Source organism: Terrapene carolina, unplaced genomic scaffold, assembly GCF_002925995.2.
Source record: "Terrapene carolina triunguis isolate 2854851 unplaced genomic scaffold, T_m_triunguis-2.0 Scaffold69, whole genome shotgun sequence".
In the NCBI taxonomy this organism is placed as follows: Eukaryota; Metazoa; Chordata; order Testudines; family Emydidae; genus Terrapene; species Terrapene triunguis.
In genome coordinates, this window is record NW_020664420.1 from 19316425 (window position 1) to 19337980 (window position 21556).

Below are 21556 nucleotides of genomic sequence, written 5' to 3' on the forward strand. Positions count from 1 at the left end.
ATCTCTCCCTGAGCCATTCAAAAAGACTATGAATTTATCATCATAGTTTTAGGAATCTTTTAATCATAAGTCAGGTATGATATTTATATTCATAATAAATTTAAATCAGAAAGCTTTGGTATATCTTCATCATTCCAAAGCCACATTATAAACATAAAAATAGTTGATTGTGGGAACATGATTGTCTACTACATATATATTAATACACCATAATGCATGGATTAAACCTAGTCAGCCAAGTTAATTGTTGTATGAGCATACAGAGTCCAAAATAAAAACATTCCTCTTAAAAATTTTGAACTCAAGCTCAATATAAATACAACAAATTTAGGAGAGTGGAGAAGCCTAATACTAAAAGTATGCATTTTCCTTACCCACCTCTTAACCGCCCTGCACAAAAAAATCCAGAACCTGAAATGATCAAGGTACCTTAAAATGATAAGTACACTTCTGTGCTAAAACAAATCACTCCCTTATAACCATCACTTAATTCAGATTTAACACCATATATACCTGTAGAAATTTGTTTTCTACATACCCATCTTCATAATTCCACATAAAAATGTCACTGTCAATGGTCAACCATGCCCTGCTGATATCTGGAAATACTCCCATCATACAATTACATTGCATATCTGAAATACCACAGATGTAAGGAATAATGTACTTAGGCTAGCCAAGATAAAATCCCCATCAAGCTATTTTAAAGTTGTAAGAATATGCACAGATACTAGTTAAAGAAGTTCTGTATGTGTGTATGAGAAGCTGACATATTTTGACAAGTGTGAAAAAATAAATGAAAACTCCCTTTAAAAGAAATCAGATACAGATGTTAGGGGGAAATTTCCTTGGTATTAGCTATGCACCTCCCAAAGCAACAACATCATACTGCAGCTTTCTCTGGCCCTGCTTTGTTTTGAAAATATTGCACATTAGACACATGGGGCATACTCATTATTTACTGCAAGTAAGTACCAGTAATACCAATAGAAGTTCCACCTCTGCATCATAAATAGACTATGCTCCATGCTGGGCAAACCAATAACTACCACCGTTGATGCTTGGGCAGAATCAAATGTTCTCTCCTCAGACACTTTTTTATATAGAGTTGGTTAAAAAAAAAAAAAAAAAGGTACCAATTTGTATCCCAAATGAGCATTACAATTGAACAATCCATTAAAAGCAATAATGACTGTTTTCACTTTCAAGGCCTTTCTCCATCCTACCTATCATCAATGATGCCAGCCTCCATTGCCACCTTGTGCTTACTCCCATGCTGCCCCTCAAGCTTGGTGGGAGTTCTACATAAATGTCTGTAAAGCAACATCATTTTTCACCTTCAAACCCTTAAAACTCTCCTTTGCTGTGCTGCTGCCTACAAAACGCTTGATAGCAGTTAGGCTGCTGGTGTGTTGAGACTGCTGCATATCATGCTGACTAATACACACACACACACACAAACCAAAATCTGAAATGGTGCCCCTGGTGAGCCAGGAGTGGCCACAGAGCTGTGGTATTGCCCTGGGCTCTGGCAAGACTTAGCCCCCGTGCGACAGCACGGAGCCAGCCTTGAGCCGCAGGCCAAGCGTCATGCACCACGAGCAGCAGCAGAAGTAAGCAACATCCAAAAATATTTAAATAAATGGTATTCTATTATTTTTACAGTGCAATTAAAACTGTGATTAATCACAACTATTTTTTAATCGTTTGACAGCCCTAAAAAATATGCATCTCTTGCAAGCAACACTTAGTTATTCCACTTGATTTTGAAAGCATTTTATATTTACCTCTAACATATGCAGACCCCTTTAATTTAAGTGTATGAAGACTGTTATGACAAACATACCCAACTGTCATTGAGCATCAAAATTACAACATGTAGCTACCGACTGTTGAAGCAACTTCGCATAGATGGACCCCTGTAACTTCTTGGGAGCCATATGGACTCCAGTGTGGGTGTGTGCAGGATAAGGGTCCACCCAGGGGAAGCTGCTTGAAGGATCAGGGCCAAAGTGATTATGAAATAACAAAAATTCATTTTTTAACATTATTATATACACAAAGTAACATGCTATTTTTATTAGGATACGTCCAAATTGCTCCACTAGCTCAGGGGGAAGCGGGACTCTGCGGATTGAACTGATCTCTGGAAGATTGGGTATTGAGAGCAAACCAGGTCCTTGCAAAGGATAATCCATATCTGACATACCAGAAACTGTAGGACTACCTGCAATTAAAAATAAAAATACACTTTAAAGTTTCATATGAAAAACAAGTTGTCAGCCAAAAAATAATACCTAATTGGTACTTTTCTTCAATTATCCCTAAGAGATTTCCCCTGCCCCAATATTTGAATTAGCAAGCACGCATCTCTGTTAAACCTGATTTAGACTACTTTATTTCCTCTCTTAATTTTGGTTGATTATTTCAGATAAATGAACAAACTACAAAGTCCTCAAACCACAGGGAAGAACTAAACTAATATTTTAGGCCCTGATCCTTCAAAGACTTATACACATGTTTAATTTTAAGCATACAAGTAGTATTAAACATGAGTTAATCATGTGTATAAATGTTTGTAGGATCAGGACTTTACAATGTAAATCTAAATCCTAAATAAGACATGAGCAAAAGCAAAATTTACAATAAACAAATAATACACAAATGATACAAGTGCACTAAGAGTAACACAGCTCACTCAAAATTTCTGTGAAGTATTTTTAAACGAGGGACTTTCACAATTTCAAGAGTATTTGTTTAAAGCCAAATCTGTAATATAAACTTTAAATAAAGAAAACAAATAAAATATCCAGTGCCCCTCTAAAATTGGCTGATAGACACTCTCTCTCTCTCTCTCTCAAAAAAAAAAAAAAATATATATATATATATATATATATATACTATAAGCACCTTCCACCCCAAAGGCTCTCATAACTGTTCACAAACTACATTGGTATAATACAAGTGAAATGCAGTCCCCTCTTTATTATAAACTCCAAAGTTTATATTTGCAATGTTTTTCTCCTGCCACCAAACGCAAGTTAGACTCTCCTTGCATTTAGCTTCTTTTGTGGGAAGAGTCTTATCAGACCAAGAAAAGTGATGCTCTATAAAACTTCTTAAGTATTGTCTTCCTTTCCCTTTTTCCCTTCCTTTTCACAGCTCACTAACTTTTGAGATATTTTTATTTTAGAATTGCTGTTTCATATTCTATATTAGTGAAATTAGTTTATAGAAGTGTACTCTTTATTTGAGGAAAAAAGAGAACAAGATGTGTAATCTGTCCATGCATAAAAAGTTGCAAGGTCAGGGCCTTTTTTTGTTGACTTACCCTCTTTGGATGCATTTAAGCATCAATCCTTTTTTTACTAGAGTCAACCCCAATGCCATCGCTCACTATAGGATCATTTAAAATGATAGGTGCTTTAACTTAAGTAACTGTTACGCATAAGCTAGGTGCTCCTGACAAGGAAGAAACATACATAACCCATCAAAGATGACTGAACTGAACCACATAAGAAAAGGAGGCAAATTCTCAACATACATGAAATATGGGCAATAAACTTTAAGGCAAACTGTAGGAATTATTTGGCAATTTGTTAGTGTCAGCGCTAGCCTTAGTCACCTGTGGACACTCACAGCTTGTCTACACTACCAGCCGGCTCACATTGATCCAGCGGGGGTCGATTTATCGGGTCTAGTATAGACGTGATAAATTGATCGCTGATCGCTCTAGCGTCGACTCTGGTACTCCACCTCAACGGGTCGTGCAAGGGGAATCGACGGGAGAGCGTCAACACACTGCAGTGAGTACACACCATGGTAAGTCGATCTAAGTACGTCGACATCAGCTATGTTATTCACAGCAAAGAGTCCTGTGGCACCTTATAGACTAACAGACGTATTGGAGCATGAGCTTTCGTGGGTGAATACCCACTTCATTGGATGCAACGTCGCTGAAGCTGCGTAACTTAGATCGATCCCCACCATAGTATAGACCAGCCCTAAAGCGCCCCATAACTCAGGGTATATCTACAATGCAATGCAATAGAATGTCCTCAGCTGGCCTGGGTCAGCTGACTTGGGCTGTACATGTTCAGGCTCCAGCTCTGACACCACGCAAGAAGAAAGGGTCTCAGAGCCCAGTCCAAATATCTACACTGCAATTTCACCGTGCCCTGAAGCCCAAGCGCTGCAAGCCATGGGTGTTTCATTGCAGTGTAGTCATAACCTCACTGGAACCGGGATTCTGGAGTGCAGTTTTCACTGGGGACTAGAGATGCCAGTGCCCCATGAGCTGCTGTTTTGGCTGGGACGTGAGTGCCCGTGGGGCACCGGGGCAGGAAGAGGGCAGCAGAGGCACAGTGCGGGGCGCTCTGGCTCTGCTGCCCGCACAGGGTGCCCCGAGCAGCCATCCCTGCAGGGAAGGTGGATGTAGCGCGCGGTCCCCGCGTGGCCACCAGGGCTCGAGGGGGATGAGCCGTGTGCGCCCGACCCGGCTGGGGAGAATCACAAGGGGAGGAGGAAGCTCTGAGCTGGGGACCAGAGCGGTGACCGGGCCCGTACGGATCCTCACCCGGCGCCGGCACAGCCAGCAGCTCGGACAGGTCCGGGTAGCAGCGATCATCCTGGATCTGCCGGTCGATGATGCGGCCCGCGTTCTCCAGCGCCTCCTGCAAGGCCGGGGCAGCCGGGCTCATCGCCACAGGCATAGCGATAGCGGCCCGAGACAGACAGGACCGCGCCAAACCCCAGCAGCCACCGCGCCCGAGCGTCTGACGCACTTCCGCTTCACGGCCAGGCACTTCCGGCGAAGGACGCCCTGCAGCCGGAAAGGGTTAAGTTTAAATTGGTGGCCGCGGCGCGGAGTTGGCCAGGGGAGAAGATTCGGCGATGGATACAGAGGAGGCCGTTGGGGCAGCGGCGCTGGCGGCTGAGGCGTCTCGTGAGTGGAAGGGGAAGGGGAGGATGGAGAACAGGACCGGGGTTCCGAGAACCTGGCGCGGGGGGAGCGCCCCGCGCCTGCCCGCAGCCGGTCCCGGGCGCTCGCACCTCGACTGCAGAGCTCGGTAACCCCTGGGCTCTTGGGCCGGGCCGGGCTGTGCGCCGAGGTGACGGAATAAAAGAGCTCGGTTGCTCCTCTGAGGGCCGGGCTTAGCGAGTCAGCTCGCGCAGCGTCTCCGCCAGTGACCCCCCTGTCAGCGCCGAAGTTACTAGCGATACCCAGCTCTTAGGTGGGCGGTATCTTCTCCGCCAACCCGTGATCTAACTCCCGATGCTCAGCTGTGCCCAGTCTATGTCTCCGCGACAAACTCTCCTGCTGTGTTAACGTACAGCCCTGAGCCCCTCACTAGGCCTACATCCTTCCCTGTTCCTCACAAACAGATGCACCACCTGCTCTCAGGCAGAACATTAAGATATGTTCAATGAAGGCAGGTATAACATTAGTCTGTAATATGTTATTTGTACTTGATAAAGTATGAGGCTAGACTGCAATGTGGGCCAACATCTCTATTATGTGTATTACTGTAGCACCTAGATTGGAACCCTGTTGTGCTAGGCACTCTGCATACACACAGTAAGAGAGAGTCTCTGCATTGAAGAGCAGTCTAAAGAGCCAAGACAAAGGGCACAGGAAAGGACATCTCATCCCCTGTGTTGTACATGAACAAATTAAGGGCTTGTCTACGCTGGCACTTTACAGCGCTGCAACTTTCTTGCTCAGAGGTGTGAAAAAACACCCCCCTGAGCGCTGCAAGTTTCAGCACTGTAATGTTCCAGTATAGACAGTGCACCAGCTTTGGGATCTGTGCCCCTCGTGGGGGTGTTTTTCTTTCTTTCTTTCTCTTTCTTTTTTAAGAGAGCTGTCCCAGTGCTGTGCTGTGACTACCCAAACCATGTTAAAGTGCTGCCGGGGCAGCACTTTAAGATTGCCAGGGAAGATGTGCCTTAAGGCACTGAGAAATTAAGAGACTTGGCCAAGGTCATATGTGATGTCTGTGGCAGAACTGGGAAGTCACAAGTTAATGCCTTAACTGCAAGACTATCCTTTCCTTAAGTAGAAGATAAATGGGAAAAAGTTAACAAAGAGCTATGAAGCTGCTGGACTGTTACCAAATGAAGTGCAACCCAGTTAAATAAAGATGTTAATAATAAAGGCTAGGATTTTCAAACAAGCATAAGGGAGCTAGGTGCTATCGTAATAATTGGGCCTACAAATTTATCCTAATTGTAAGCAAAACTATAAAGTGACTGAAAGCTTTTTAAAAACCACTAACTTATAATAAATTTTGATCAGAAAAAGAGCGAGAGAGAGAGAGAGACTAAATTAGTCCAAACAAAAAGGCTCACTGATATAATTGAAGGGCTGTTAAGTTATGAATGGTAAAGAAAAAAAGAGTGGGACAAAAAATGAATGAACCAAAACTGGTATGTTGGAAATTAGGTTTAATTGGTGGATAAAATTATGATGAGATGGGCTGTTCCCATCATTTGCTTTTTGGGATCCTTAAAAAGAGCTGGGGGAAAAGCTGGCTTCCACAATGCTGGCTGAAAAAAGGGGACAGAGTGAGCTACCCCATCATCGCTGCTACCCACACCATCTTCTGGGGTCCTGCATAACAATATTGTACCTTCATCGTCCTGATCCTGAGAGATGTCCTGACAAGATTATGCCACAGAGAGGGACCCGGATGATATTGCCACCTCTGCTGGCTCCAACTAAATTACACTTGGGATGTGAGACTTTGCGTGTCTCTCTATTTTTCCCCTCCCCGCCCTGCTCCATGTTTCCTTTTCCTTATTCTATCTTTCTCCTATCTTCTTTTTTTCTTCTCTCTAATAAGAGTCTGGCTTAGCCAGTCACAACCATATATTTTGGAGCTCTGCTGTAAGCCTGTAACTAGAAAAGCAGCTAAAAGCAATACCCTCAACAATCTGATGGTGTTACAAGTTTGCCGGGTCTTTGAGTGGCTAAGACCATGTGCTTTGCCTGTGTTTCTCCAGCAATGAGGTTGCAAGTGAAAGTCAATACCAGAGGCAGAAGCTGCATTTTCTCTTTCCCATTGTTTTTTCTTCCCTCTTATTTGTCTTGTTTTGTGTTCTAGGAAATGGGGTTAGACTTTAATGACATCAACAATTGCTCCAGCTCATTTCAACTAACTTCTTTTTTCACTGAAACTATTTATAATAATCTTTAATACCATTTAAGAGACTGTCAAACAGGGAGTTTTGCCTTTAAAGTCTCTTTACAGCTGAAGGAAAAGGGAACAAGGGATGTAGCTAGAATGAAAGCCTTACTTAATACTTTACATTTCAAATGTTTTAACTCTTCCTTCTTTCAGTATCCTTAGTAAAAGGTTAAAATGACTTTTAATGATGTTTGCTATGGTACTAGGCCGGCTAAGTTCTCTGTATACCAAACCCCAAAACTTGTTTCCCACTGTTTAATGTGGGATGGTGACAGGATCATGTTAATACCTTTGACTCTTTGGGCTCTTTATTCCATCTCAGTTAATACAACAGTGCCAAACTCCCATTGATTTAATTGGAGTTAGTCACCTACTCCATAGTTCTATAGATCATGGAGGTCCTTGGCCATTCTAACAATTTGCCCTCACCTCTTTCTGTCAACACATGTTTTTCTCATTGATGGTAATGCATGTTTAGGGCTTTTAGGTCTTGTACAGTGTTATCCCTCCATCTTCTCCCTGGTCAACCACAATGTTGGAAACTGTAAGGATGTCCTTCCAAGAGATGCTTAGTTTGTCTGTCTTCTGTCTTCCAAACTGCATGTCTTGCTCACTGAAGTGCTTGGGCTTTCACATCATCTACTATACTTGGCACCTGACTCTGTTGGAAAATCTCAACCATTACACTTTATAACCCTGTCCCATTGGACACTGAGGCCTGGTCTACACCTAAAATTTAGGTAGACCTAGCTACCTCACTCAGGGTTGTGAAAAATTGTATGTCCTGCACAATGTTGTTTTAATGACCTAATCCCCAGTTTATTCACAGCTAAGTGGATGGAAGAATTTGTCTGTTGAGCTAGTTGGCGCCTCTCAAATAATCGTTGTAGTGTTTATGCTACAGTGGCAGATCGCTGAGTTTTGAGCCTTTGATTGTGCCATGTTTAGATCGAGTTCTTTCCAACTAACCCTGCTGCTAAACCTGTTTAGGGAGGACGATGCCAGGGACTTACAGGTGTAATGTATTGGGGAAGGGGGACTATAAAGGGTAATTGGGGGACATGGAGAGGGAAATGAGTTTGGCTGGGGAAACAGCAGCCTGCTTGGGTGCTGCCACAGAGGCAGGGACGAGAGTCGGTCCAGCACCATATCTGTGGCTATAATGTACTATGTGTGCAGCTCTACCTATCCAGTAGGGCTGCTTCTCAGTAGCTGGGGGTTCAGAGAATCCTGAGTGGGTGCCTTTAGGAGTCTCTGTGAGTGGGCCAATCCCCTTGTGGCAGGGCTCCTCTTGATCTGCTGCAATCTCCCGTGTGGTCACTTCCTCCTGCTGGTGGAGGTGGCTCCTGTTGTGATTCCCGGTGCAGCTCCCTGGGGAGGTGCTGAAATGGTGGGCTCTGTGCACAGAGTTTACTCTAACCCCTCTGTTCCCTTCTAGATGTGGAGCTGGTGGGAGGACCCGATCCAGAGCTGGCAGCCACGATGGGCTTCTCGGGCTTCGGTGAGTTCAGGGCTCATGGGAAGGGCAAAGGAGGCAATGTCTGTGTGCTGGAAGAATACACCTTGTGCACTGGGGAAGTACTGGTTGGGGATGGTGAAGGGAGCAGTAGACAGGAGTGTGGGTCTCTGTGGAGTAGAGTAGCATTATCCATAGCTGAAAAGGCTAGGGTACCTGTTGGGGCAGGATGCACTTGTTAAGGGTCTTGCAGTCCAGATGAAGCTTAACGCTGAAGCTTGTTTGTTCTTTCCCCAATTTTATATTATGGGCTGTGATTTAGAATACAGTAAAATGCTCCTCATTGGGTTGTACTACAGTATTTGTGGATTTAACTTTTTGACAATATGCTTGGAAATGCAATGTAAAAAGCATGGTAGCAGTAACTGTATAAACTGTGTGTGTGTATAGTGGGGGAGAGGAGGTAGATTTTTTTCAAAGGCACGAAGGGCAGGAAGGTGCCCAATTCCCATTTATGTAATAGCCCCAGTGGGAGATTTTTAATCTGAAACTTGAATTGGAGAGCATCTGAGTTACCCTGGTCACTTACTCATTTTAATCTTCTGGAGTTCATGTTACTTGGTCTTAATCAAAATTTCTTTTTCCCTCATCTTTTAGGAAAGAAAGCTCGAACATTTGACTTGGAAGCAATGTTTGAGCAAACTCGAAGAACTGCAGTGGAAAGAAGTAAAAAGATGCTGGGTAAGATAGGTGAATCTCCTGTGCTTGTGTTTTTGACAAAGGGCTAAAACACAATAATCTAACACATGTTTTTAACACTTGCCTTGTTTATATGTAGGTGTTAAAACATGTTGGAAAATACACCTTTTATCCTAGTGTAGACTGCTGTGGTGGGGCTGGATCATGCTGGGACCACATACCGGGACTTTTGCTGCCTGGAGAGTGCCATTTTGTTCTCAAAATAGCATCCTTCCTAGAGTGTGTGGTGCATGCACACTTTAGTAGAGCAAAATGGTGTCATCTGCACAGCATGCGTGTATGCAGGGTCACGCTACTGCTGAATGTAGACAAGTCCTAAATGGTTTGGGGTCTGCTTACTTGAGAGAGACCTCTCTCCCCAGGCCACACCTTTGCAAAGTTGCTGAAGCTGGAGCCCCCTTATTATATACATAAGGAAGCTGCTTCTGAGTCATTATCCTGGACCATCTTTCAACCTTGGAATTTGTTCTCCACACTCTCTGGACAAAAATAACCAGAATTTGTTAACTTTCAGGCATAATGCAAGGCCTGTGTAATTACTGATCCATTCAAGGAGGTGATGGGCTGATGGGTGCAGGATTTGATTATCATGGTTCTGATTCTACGCTGAGAGCCATGTGAACACACTTCTGTGCAGATGCCTATTGGCTTTATGAGGCTCTGAGCATTTGCAGGAGTATACCTGCTTTGCTGTTCTTTCAGGTTTGGGGCCTAAGTCTGCTGTAAATTGTATATTTGTTTGCTTGTGTGAGGAACACTTTGATTATATTGTGAAAATCAGTTATATAAGGGGGCCAGTGTGTTGACTTAAGCACCTTTTTTTAATGTTGAATAAATCTAAATAAATACAATGTTTCTTCCACATTGAAATGTGTGATGCTGGTAGACCATGTGCCAGCTCATGCCAAAGTCCCTCTGTGACATTCTCCAAGGTACAGTCTGGATTGTTGAACAGTTGTCCCCTCACTTCTCCAACCTTTTACATGCTTTGCTGTGAGAGCAACCACTCCTGGCCTGCTCTCACACAGTCCCCAGCATGTAAATTAATCTGAGCTATACTGTAAGAATGTTTCTATCAGCCACCCTTGAATTACACAGTAGAGCGACACAGCAAATTCCAAGTCCCAGAAATATGCATCTTGTACAGCCCAGCACCCTCCTGGACAACAATACAGGCTCATATAAAGTCTGTCATTTCATTAACAGAAAATGTTATGCACAAACCTTGTTACCTCATATGGAGTTCCCAAACACTTCAATCCAAGCAAACGGATTTAGATAAAACAATAAAAAGTTTTTGACTACAGAAAGCAAGGTTTTAAGTGATTACAAGTAATGATGCATAAAAGTCAGAATTGGTTATAAAGAAATAAAAGGTAAAACACACACTAAGTTCACTTAGATGGTTAAGTTATGTATTAAAGCAAAAGGGCTCTCACCACATGTTCTAGCAGTCTTACTGGCTGAATTTTTCAGCCAGGATCCCTCGCTAGTCCAATGATGCTTTCTTTGTCTTTCAAATGTTGTCGATGCTATGAATAGAGCTGAAGGGAGAGATGATTTGTGTCCTCTGTTCTTATCTCTTATAGTTATTTTCCTCTTTAAAAATCATTTCCATCTGAGGTTCAGAAGACACAAAGTCTATTTGCATGGGAATCCTCAGCTGTTTCTTTGTCCAGATGTAAATTTCTCGCTCACACCCTTCTTCCTGCCAAAGAATGACCAGTTAACCAGGTGATTGAATCGTGGGACTGGAAGAGACCTTGAGAAGTCATCTAGTCCAGTCCCCTGCAGTCATGGCAGGACTAAGTATTATAGTCCAGTTGGTTATGTTGACACCTGCCGGAGGCGTCAGTTTGCCTTTTGTCTCTGAGGAACTGGTTTGTTCCTGCTTTTCTAAACTTGGATCGTGTCTCAGCAATGTCATATAGTAGACTCTTATATTTTACCAAGACAATAATGATCAGCAAATTATGAGTTTTCAAATGATCCCTCATAAGGTATACTTTGTAAAAGTGGTGGACATAAGGCTACAGACTTATAAAACTCCATGTCTCAACTGAACACTGACAAATGCATAACTGGAATCAGTCTGGCTCACCTGTGTGTTTGTATTGTTAAAATACAAATGCTTAAATATTACCTTACAATAGGGGATACAGATGTTATAAATGAAATTAATACATGCAGCAATTCACAAGCACTTAATAAAGTCTAAACATGAAACACATTCTTATAGAACCGTATCACCTATTTTAAGTCTCTATGGTTGTGTAATCATTGGACAAAAGATAGACTAACTAGCATAAAGTGTTTGGTCTCCAAGGGAAGGTATGTCATGTTCTGTCTAACAAGCAAGGCCCTTCCACACTAGAGAGATTATTATGGAACATGAAAGAGAACTCTGCTCTTTCCCACCCCTTCCCTCCCTCCCCCCCGAAGATGAGTCATGCAAGTGAATTCCTCCCATCAGCTGAGTTTGCAGCTCAGAGCAGAAGGGATTGGGGTAAGGGAATAAACCCCAAACAAGAAGTAGTTGTAATCTTTATGCTGGTTGGACTCCGGGGGACAGGATTACTAGGCATAAGCAAAAGATCCAAGTGTTTTGTCTGGGTTAGCCTAAAGGACCTATAGCACTTGCTTGTCATAGAAGCTTCTATTACTTCAAAAACTTAAGATTGTAGTTCATCTGTGTACATGTTTACCTGCTTTAACTTTGTAAATAACTCTTATTTTCTTATTAATAAATCTGTGAATAGTTTATTAGAGGATTGGCTACAAGTGTTGTCTTTAGTGTAAGATCTAAGGTGCAATTGACCTGGGGAAAGTGACTGGTCCTTTGGGATTGGAAGTAACCTGAATATTGGTTTGATTTGTGGTGTAAATTAGGCTAAGCTGGATAGGGACTGTCTGTAACTTCATGTTAAGGGTGTTATAGTGCCTGAGGAGTTTCACTTGATAATTGGCGAAATCTAAGTCTAGAACGCCAACCAATTTGGGGTTTGTGCCCTGGACTTCTTAACAGCCTGCCCTGAGATTGGTACTCATGCCTTGAGCCACAGGACACTGACACTGGTGTCCTGACACTTGACACGGGTGTAATCATAGCAGAATTCACATACTTAGATTTAACAAACCAGCACAAAACAGATTCTGTTATACCTCACTGGTTGCTCAGAAGTCAACAACACAGTTCCCTTAAAGTAACCCAGCCTCAGGCCTCCACCTAGTCACCCAAGTCAAATATGAGGAGGATTAATGAAAATCTCATTCATCATATAAAAGAAAAGGTTCTACCGATCCCAAAGGATCAGACACATTACCTCCCAGGTTAATGAATATTCCAGATCTTACCCAATTCGATGCTTACAGCCAATTCTTATTAACTAAACTAAAATTTATTAGGCGCGAGAGAGAGTGAGTATAGGTTAAAAGGTCAGTATATGTACAGACATAAGTACAATCTTGAGCTTCAGATTCATAGCAGAGAGGGTGAGCTTTGTAGTTGCAAAGACTTCTTTTAGAATTTAGTCCATGGGTTATAGTCCAATGTCCAATATCATATTTAGGGTATTCCAGTTTAGGACTGGGATCTCAATCTTGCGACTCAAACTTCCCCTGATGAAGCTTAAGCAGATCTGATATGACAGGATCAGGACCCAAGGGTTTTTTATACAGTTTTCTAGCAGCCACTTGACCATACAGTCCTGGGTAAACAATAGGCTTTTGATGTAACCTTCTGTTTCCTAAGCACCACCAGTAATTAGTTACACAAGTTAACATAGGGCAATTTATCGATTAGACAGTCTATCACAAACTTCAAAGAGACATCGACAATGACATTATTTCATGCAAGATTCATCTAAATGAATAAATCTCTGAATTAATAGTTATAGTAACAGACAGGGACTGTCTGTTTACATGGCTACGCTTATGAGTATACACAGACAATTAGTATAACTTCTAACAGCATAGCTTTGCATTTCAAAGTTCTGGCCCATCTACCATGAATGGCCCTAATTACCATTTGCATACCTTTCTAACATGACTTTAAAGGTTGCCTCTTGGTCATTCAGCCTGCAAGCTGTTTAACACTTTCTGGCCATGTATTATACTTTGTATAAGATTCATTGCAATTATATAACAGCAGTAGCAATAATGATTTGTATGATTATGTTCTAATTAGACAATGTCACAATCCCCTAAAAAGAAAACCCCAGTTCAGGAGCTGAGAGCTTTGCTCATAAGTTCTGACCAAGTAGAGTCTGAGGACTCTTCTGCCTTGAGCACTGCAGTGGAACTGGACCAGCTGCAGTATCTGAGAGCCCAGGAAGAAACAAGCACCAGAGACTGGTGGTGGAATTGTGGATCTGGGAGGCCGAGGCCACAGTCAAGACCAGTGAGGAGGTGGAGGAGAGAGCCCACCAAAGACTCAGGGTCAACAAAGAAGTTGATGAATGAGCCCACCACCGATGCATGGAATAAATTGCATCAGTCAACGCCAATGAGGAAGCTGAGGAGAGGGCACATAGGAGGCAGATGGAAGCTCAAATATTGCAGCTCTGGTTACTGGGGCAGCAAAAGCAGCTTCCCCATCCAGTGAGTCTAACCTCCCCCCCAAATAAAGGGGAGTGTGAGGAAGTCACTCAGTGTATAAAGAAACTGACTGTATAGAACTGTGTCGACCTTTGAGAGACTGTGGGATGCACAATATCCCAGTGCATACAGATGTCTGTCCTCTTGTGACATTAGCCTCGGTACAATCTGGACTGCTAAATAGATGTCTCCTGAGTTTCCCAACCCAGGATGCCTTTTACACTGCTTTACTGGTGAACAGCCACTCCTGGCCAGTCAATATGCAGCCTCCAGCATGTAACTTGCTCCCAGCTGCACAGTATTGAGCACATCTCTAGATGCGACAAACATGGTGGCACATTCCATGGCTTCTGCCATAGTTACACATCTGGCTTCATGGCTTCACTTGTCCAGCTTCCTAAGGGAGGTACAATCGACAGTAGAGGATCTCCCCTTTGACGGGCTGAAGTTGTTTGCCGCAAAGACCAACAAGTCCTTTCACATCTTGAAGGATGCTAGGGCGACCCTTCGTTCCCTTGGGATATACACATCTGCACAGAGAAGAATTAAAAAAGGGAAATACTATTCAACCCAGCATGCAATATCTGCCCCACATGCTCAACAACAGAGACAATACGATACACACAAGTGCGGACAGAGACCTCTAAGGGGACGACCACTCCCTGCTCAATCATCGGCATCCAAGCAACCCTCTGCAAAACAACAATTTTGAAAGTTTGGTCAAGGACCCGAGAGACTGCACCCATTCCTCAGTGCTGACACCATTACTGATCTTCCCCCGTTTTGGACACCTTTTGACCCCTTTCTGCTCAGATGGAAGACCATCACCACGAACAAGTGGGTTCTAGAAATAATCAACACAGGTTATTTGATACCATTCACCTCCATCCCCCCTCTATCTCCTACATTTGGCTCTGTGAAACCGGTACCATCACAACACAGAAGGAAGGGCTTTTATTCGCACTACTGCTTAACCTGGAAAAAGAACAGAGGATGGAGACCTATTCTCAACCTCAGGAAACTCAACAAATTCGTAAAGGTCCAATGGTTCAGGATGTCACATTAGCAACAATAATACCAGCACTGGAACGGGTGGATTGGTTCTCAGCCCTCAACATCCAAGATGCTTATTTTCATGTAACTATAAATCCTGCTCATAGGAGCTTCTGTAGATTTGTGTCTGTGTCCCCTGGAAACTTAAGCGACCTCAATTTTCTATAGGCTGTGTAAATTCCCTTTATTCTCATTAGCGTTGACACACAACCTGTATCCTGTGGTTAAGACATGTCAGAGACAGTTGCGCCTTTACAGTATTTTTATGATCTAATATTAAACTTCCGGGTAATTTTGCGCAATATTACCACTTGTTACCTCTCTTCCCATAATCTTAGGATATCAGGTTATTTTCCAGTCACTTATGTCATCATTTCTTGTCTCCAAGGCCTAAAATAGCTAAGCTAAAGTCTTGCAGGCCTTAGCCTACAGGTTCTTGCGTTTCAGCTTGTCTTACTTATATCTACTACATGGTTCCTCTAAATACTGATCAATCTTATAGTTTTATAATCCTACACATTAACTCTAACATATAATGAATATATGATATAACATGTTGATTAATCATAACATCACACAGTAAATGAACAATAAACTAAAATCATTGGCTACAAAGGTAATATTTGTATTGTAAGTGCTCTGTGACTGTAAATCACCAGACAGGAGATAGACATTAACTAGTATAAAGTGTTGGTCTCCAACAGAAAGTGTTATGTCCTGGCCAGTGAGGAAGGCCCTTCGAACCCAGATTGGACTATCCTTGAACATTAAAGAGCATAATACTGTGTTGTTCTGCTCTTACTCCCCCTCCCCATGAAATGAAATTAGCCCTAAAGGATGTATAGAGCTTGCTTATCATAGAAGATTCTATGACTTGGAAAACGTAAGGTAGTAACTCATTTGTGTACACGTGTTAACCTGTTTTAACCTTGTAAATAACTCCTCCTTGTCCTATTAATACATCTGTGTATAGTTTATTATAGGATTGGATATAAGCTGTTGTCTTTGGTGTGAGATCTAACATGCAATTTGTGATGCTGACAGACCAGGTGCCAGTTTAGCCAAAGCCCCAGGCCTCATTCAACATTTACAAATGCATAGCTGGCAGCCAGGCCAATTCACTTGTGTATTAGTATAGATCAAAGTGATTGTTAAATGTATACGAATGTATTTCGTGTTTAAACTTCATGAAAACGAATGAGATGTTACATGAATTGTTTTCATTTTTCTGTATCCTGTTATAATGTAATAACAAACATTTACATCGTATGTACCCCTATAATTAAATAATCCATCAAATGAGAAATAAGCCTAATTAAGAAGTACACCTCTACCCCGATATAACGCGACCTGATATAACACGAATTCGAATATAACGCGGTAATGCAGTGCTCTGGGGGGCGGATGGGGGGCTGCGCACTCCGGCAGATCAAAGCAAGTTCGATATAACGCGGTTTCACCTATAACACGGTAAGATTTTTGGTTCCCGAGGACAGCGTTATATTGGGGTAGAGGTGTACTAATTCTTATGCATTTGAAGGCAAGTGGTCATCGTGTGTGTGTCATCTCTGAGCATATTTTTCTAAATTACTATAGCCACCCCAGTTTCTTGTCTCCCTCTGATAATAAGACGGAGCTACATTTTTAAAAGAAACTTGGGCACTCAATTTTATCATAATGTAGGTGAGATGGTGTGAGGCTGGCAGTGTGTTAACATCTAATATATATTTTAATAATACTAAGTTAATAAGAATGTGTTTTATAAAATGCTTGTAGCATGCTGCATGTATTGTTCTCGCTCAACTATATTCCATGTTATATTGTATCAGCAAACATTTTCATTGTATATAACTTGTAACTAAGTAACCCATCAAATGAGAAAGAAGCCTTGTGTAACGTAAATAATGATCTCTTACAAGAAGATGTTAAATCCTGTTCATTAAACGCAAATGAGCCATTATACAAGATCAAGGATCAAAGATATTAAGTGCATTCCTTCCCCACTGCCCTAACCCCATGAAGAAGAGATATGTGTGGGAACTGTTACTGTCATCTTGGTTTATGAGAGAAGAAGCTATAAAATGGACACAAGAAAAATTCTTAATCTCTGGACTGTATGGATTCTAATGTCAGAATAACTAAACGAGAAGACAGAGATTCTTACATTAACTCTGGGTAGCCCTAAAGATTTTTGGGAAACTGGCAGATTATTACATCTCTGCTACCTTTTGAAATTATAGACCAGTTCACCTGTTCATATATTTTTACCTGCTTTAACCTCTCAATAACTCTCATTCCTTTTTCTTAACTAATAAATATTTAGTTAGTTTAGAATTAGAGTTAGTTAGAATTGGCTACTAGCGTTTGTCTTTGGTGTGAGATCTAGGATGCAAATCAATCTGGGTGAGTGACTGTTCTCTTGGGACTCCGTCTATCCTGAATGTTTTGTGATTTTTGGGTGTAAGTGACCATTTATCACATAGTCCGTCTTGCCTCGGTGGCAAGATAGACTGGATTATATAAGGAGAGAGTCTGTGACTGCCTTATAAATCTAGTGTAGTACTTAAGGAGTTCACATTTGTTACTGGCTTGGTGAAATCTAATTACAGAACATACCACCAACTGGGATGTCTGCCCTGCTTTTTAAGTCTGCCCTGAGGGAGACACTCATGGTTGTGAGTCACTCCAGACACTACAGTACTAATAAACGATGGCCACATAAACACCACCCTATACTGGAGACCTACTGACCACTGTACTTACCTACATGCCTCCAGCTTTCATCCAGACCACACCACTCGATCCACTGTCTACAGCCAAGCTCTACGATACAATCGCATTTGTTCCAACCCCTCAGACAGAGACAAACACCTACAAGATCTCTATCAAGCATTCTTACAACTACAATATCCACCTGCTGTAGTGAAAAAACAGATTGACAGAGCCAGACAAGTACCCAGAAGTCACCTACTACAGAACAGGCCCAACAAAGAAAGTAACAGAACGCCACTAGCCATCACCTTCAGCCCCCAACTAAAACCTCTCCAGCACATCATCAAGGATCTACAACCTATCCTGAAGGACGATCCATCACTCTCACAGATCTTGGGAGACAGGCCAGTCCTTGTTTACAGACAGCCCCCAAACCTGAAGCAAATACTAACCAGCAACCACACACCACACAACAAAAACACTAACCCAGGAACCTATCCTTGCAACAAAGCCCGTTGCCAACTCTGTCCACATATCTATTCAGGGGATACCGTCATAGGACCTACTCACGTCAGCCACACTATCAGAGGCTCGTTCACCTGCACATCTACCAAAGTGATATGTGCCAGCAGTGCCCCTCTGCCATGTACATTGGCCAAACTGGACAGTCTCTACGTAAAAGAATAAATGGGCACAAATCAGACGTCAAGAATTATAACATTCAAAAACCAGTTGGAGAACACTTCAATCTCCCTGGCCACTCAATTACAGACCTAAAAGTTGCAACATTACAACAAAAAAACTTCAAAAACAGACTCCAATGAGAGACTGCTGAATTGGAATTAATTTGCAAATTGGACACCATTAAATTAGGCTTGAACAAAGACTGGGAGTGGATGGGCCATTACACAAAATAAAACTATTTCCCCATGCTTATCTCCCGCCCCCACCACAGTTCCTCATCTCTCCTTGTCAATTGCTGGAAATGGGCCATTTTCATTACCACTACAAACAGTTTTTTTTCTCTCCTGCTGATAAAAGCTCACCTTAACTGATCACTCTCCTTATAGTGTGTATAGTAACACCCATTGTTTCATGTTCTCTGTGTGTGTATATATATATATCTTCCTACTGTATTTTCCACTACATGCATCCGATGAAGTAGGCTGTAGCCCACGAAAGCTTATGCTCAAATAAATTTGTTAGTCTCTAAGGTGCCACAAGTACTTCTGTTCTTTTTGCGGATACAGACTAACACGGCTCTACTCTGAAACTCCAGACAGTGTGACAGATGGTTCTATAGGGACTCCTCTATAGTGAGGAAAATGGAAGTAACGAGTGAGAGCTGTAACAAACTTAATGACACCAATGTGTACTAGACTTGCTTCAACTGATTTAATTTCCAATACCCTGTTCCAGAAAAAATTAAAGATCAGTATTGACTAATCATACCTCGTTGACATTGAAAATGTTCAAATGTGAAACAGTGGTATACGCTATAAAACATATATTTATTCTGTATGAGCTAACAGTTTTAGCATCTTAAGCTTGCCTTTTCCCGAGAGGTTTGTTTCTTTGGGTAAGCATTTTGGTATCAAAATGACAGAAATGTAAAGGAAATTAGCATTTTTATTGTGTGGGTAAATTAAGCAATCAGTTTAAATTAAAATGCTCTACTTTCATCTCTTTATACTTCTGGAATATATGTCTGAAAATGAAGAATTTAGTAATACTGTCTCAAAAAGAAGTACCAGGTTTTCATTAATTTACATGCTGAAAACATGGAGATCTAACAGTTGCATGTTCACTCCATATTTAGAAGCCCATGCAAGAGAAGAGGAAGCCCAGAAAGAAGAAGAACTAAGAAGCCAACATGAAGATGTTGATTCAGCAGCTTCAGGCTCAAGTGTGATGGGAGCTTGCTCCGCATTAACTTGCAGGTACCTAGATATAGTGGAAGCATCATACCATCTTACAACTGTTTTCTCTGAAGGACTGTCTGAACTCTTTTGAGAGGAGGACAGGGACCACTGAACTTGTGTCCACAAAACTATGTAAACTGACATTTGTTTCACTGTAATTTGCAATTATTAATCTACACTTTCTTAATATGGTCTCAATTTACAATAGTTTTATGGCTTATAAACACATTGAAGGGCTGTGTGCTATTTTGGTTGCCATCTTCTCACTGTTAAAGCTTTGTGCACTTGTTTTCTTTTTTATACATTAGATTCTGCCAATTTTTTGTACTTAAAAAATGAAGTCAAGTAAAAGTCATGGACAGTGGGTCAAAGTAATAAACAATCATAACTGTGTCAAATCAAGGAACAAACAGCTGCTGTTGCCATCTAAAATTGGATAAAACACATTTGTCCATATAGACTGGAAAACAAATCAATATATATATGTAGCCTCTACATGCATGCTACATATAATTATAAAACTACATAGTTTTGTACTAGTTGCCTTATAGTGCTCACAGTTTCTATTATAAAATTGTTTTCTCTCCTGTTGCTATGTGGAAACCTTCACATGAACTGTGGCCAGTGATTTAAGTAACTGACTATACACAAAGTGCTGTCAAATGCACAAAGTAAACTGAAAAAAATATAAATATTTTCTCTACACTCTTACCCTACTAAAATGCTAATCTTCAGTATTGATATCTTGTTAATGGAAGGCTGAGGTTACAATTAAACTTGCTGTGACTGATATTAGGTCTGAGACTTGCACATTGTGTGTGAGGGGGAGGCTTAAATATAAGGAGTAAAGTAGGATATAAGAGGAGGCAGAATAATAGAAAATTCTCAGAACACATTTCTTTTGGATAAGGGATTTGAGGAAGAATAGATTGGTTATGCAGGTTGGAAAGTGGGAGAAGGCAAGGGACCCTATTCAGCAATCTGATTCATGCAGGTGGACCATTGTAACTAGGGGGAGTTCCATTGATGTTATTGGGGCTCTGGGATTGCCAGAGGGCATGAGGTGAGAGTCTGATAGAAAAAGTCTGAGCTGTAGTCAGATTCCAGAGTTACACATTACCTTGAAAGTTATGCTAAGGGATTTGAACTTGATGCTGAAAGAGACAGGAAGCTGGGAAGAGAATGTGTCACTGTGCCCAGTGTTAATCTGGAGGGACAATACATAATAGTGAGAGGCTAATTAAGGCCCATAGTTCAGACCTTTGTCCTCTCTACTGAGACTACCAAAATTGCACCAAATCTAGCAGTCTTTGTGATGCTTGTCATTCGGGAACTGATCCAAGGTAACCAACTTGTTCTGCTAGCCATCAGATGGTAACTTTTCTCCTCAATATTTAGTCTTTGTATTTCAAGTACATTGAGTAATCTAGCCACACCCCATACTAAAATTAACCTAAGAAGTTCTTGACAGTTTTATATGTATATAATACACACACACAAACACAATATTACTCCTGGGGGAATTATGCACCACTACGCATGTGCAGAATTTATATCCCCCGCAGATTTCTTTGCTTCCCTGCAGAAAAATGACTTTCTGACGGGGAAGCAAAGGGAAGCCACAAGAGTGGTCATGAGACCGCCCCCAGCAGTATGTTTTGCATGCCCCGGGCAGCTGGCAGAGAGGTAAATCACTATGGGACAGGGGGCAGGAATGGGGAAGACCCAGCTGGTGGCTCCTACCCTGCGGCAGGCTCAGCTGCTAGCCTCGCCTGGACTGGGGAGGACGGGACTTCCTCTTCCCTTTCACAGCATCTGAGGCTGCCAGACCCACCCCATGATTTCTCCCCTGGCTGTAGGAAGTTCTA

General features: G+C 41.9%; 2 protein-coding genes across 2 annotated transcripts in view; one reads left to right on the forward strand and one right to left on the reverse strand.

Moving 5' to 3' along the window:
* The window catches only part of NUP155 (nucleoporin 155), a 54192-nt gene extending 49443 nt beyond the window's left edge, over positions 1-4749 (reverse strand). Inside the window, exons 1-3 of the mRNA XM_024197009.2 lie at positions 4577-4749; positions 2090-2227; positions 539-635 (exon numbers count right to left, since the gene is read on the reverse strand). Coding sequence (XP_024052777.1) covers positions 539-635; positions 2090-2227; positions 4577-4712 — 371 coding nt within the window. The 5' untranslated portion in view covers positions 4713-4749. The remainder of the gene's footprint in view (positions 1-538; positions 636-2089; positions 2228-4576) is intronic.
* Positions 4750-4762: 13 nt separating this feature from the next.
* The window catches only part of WDR70 (WD repeat domain 70), a 254989-nt gene continuing 238195 nt past the window's right edge, over positions 4763-21556 (forward strand). Inside the window, exons 1-4 of the mRNA XM_026649057.2 lie at positions 4763-4945; positions 8629-8691; positions 9304-9387; positions 19586-19706. Of these exons, the coding sequence (XP_026504842.1) occupies positions 4894-4945; positions 8629-8691; positions 9304-9387; positions 19586-19706 (320 nt within the window). The 5' untranslated portion in view covers positions 4763-4893. The remainder of the gene's footprint in view (positions 4946-8628; positions 8692-9303; positions 9388-19585; positions 19707-21556) is intronic.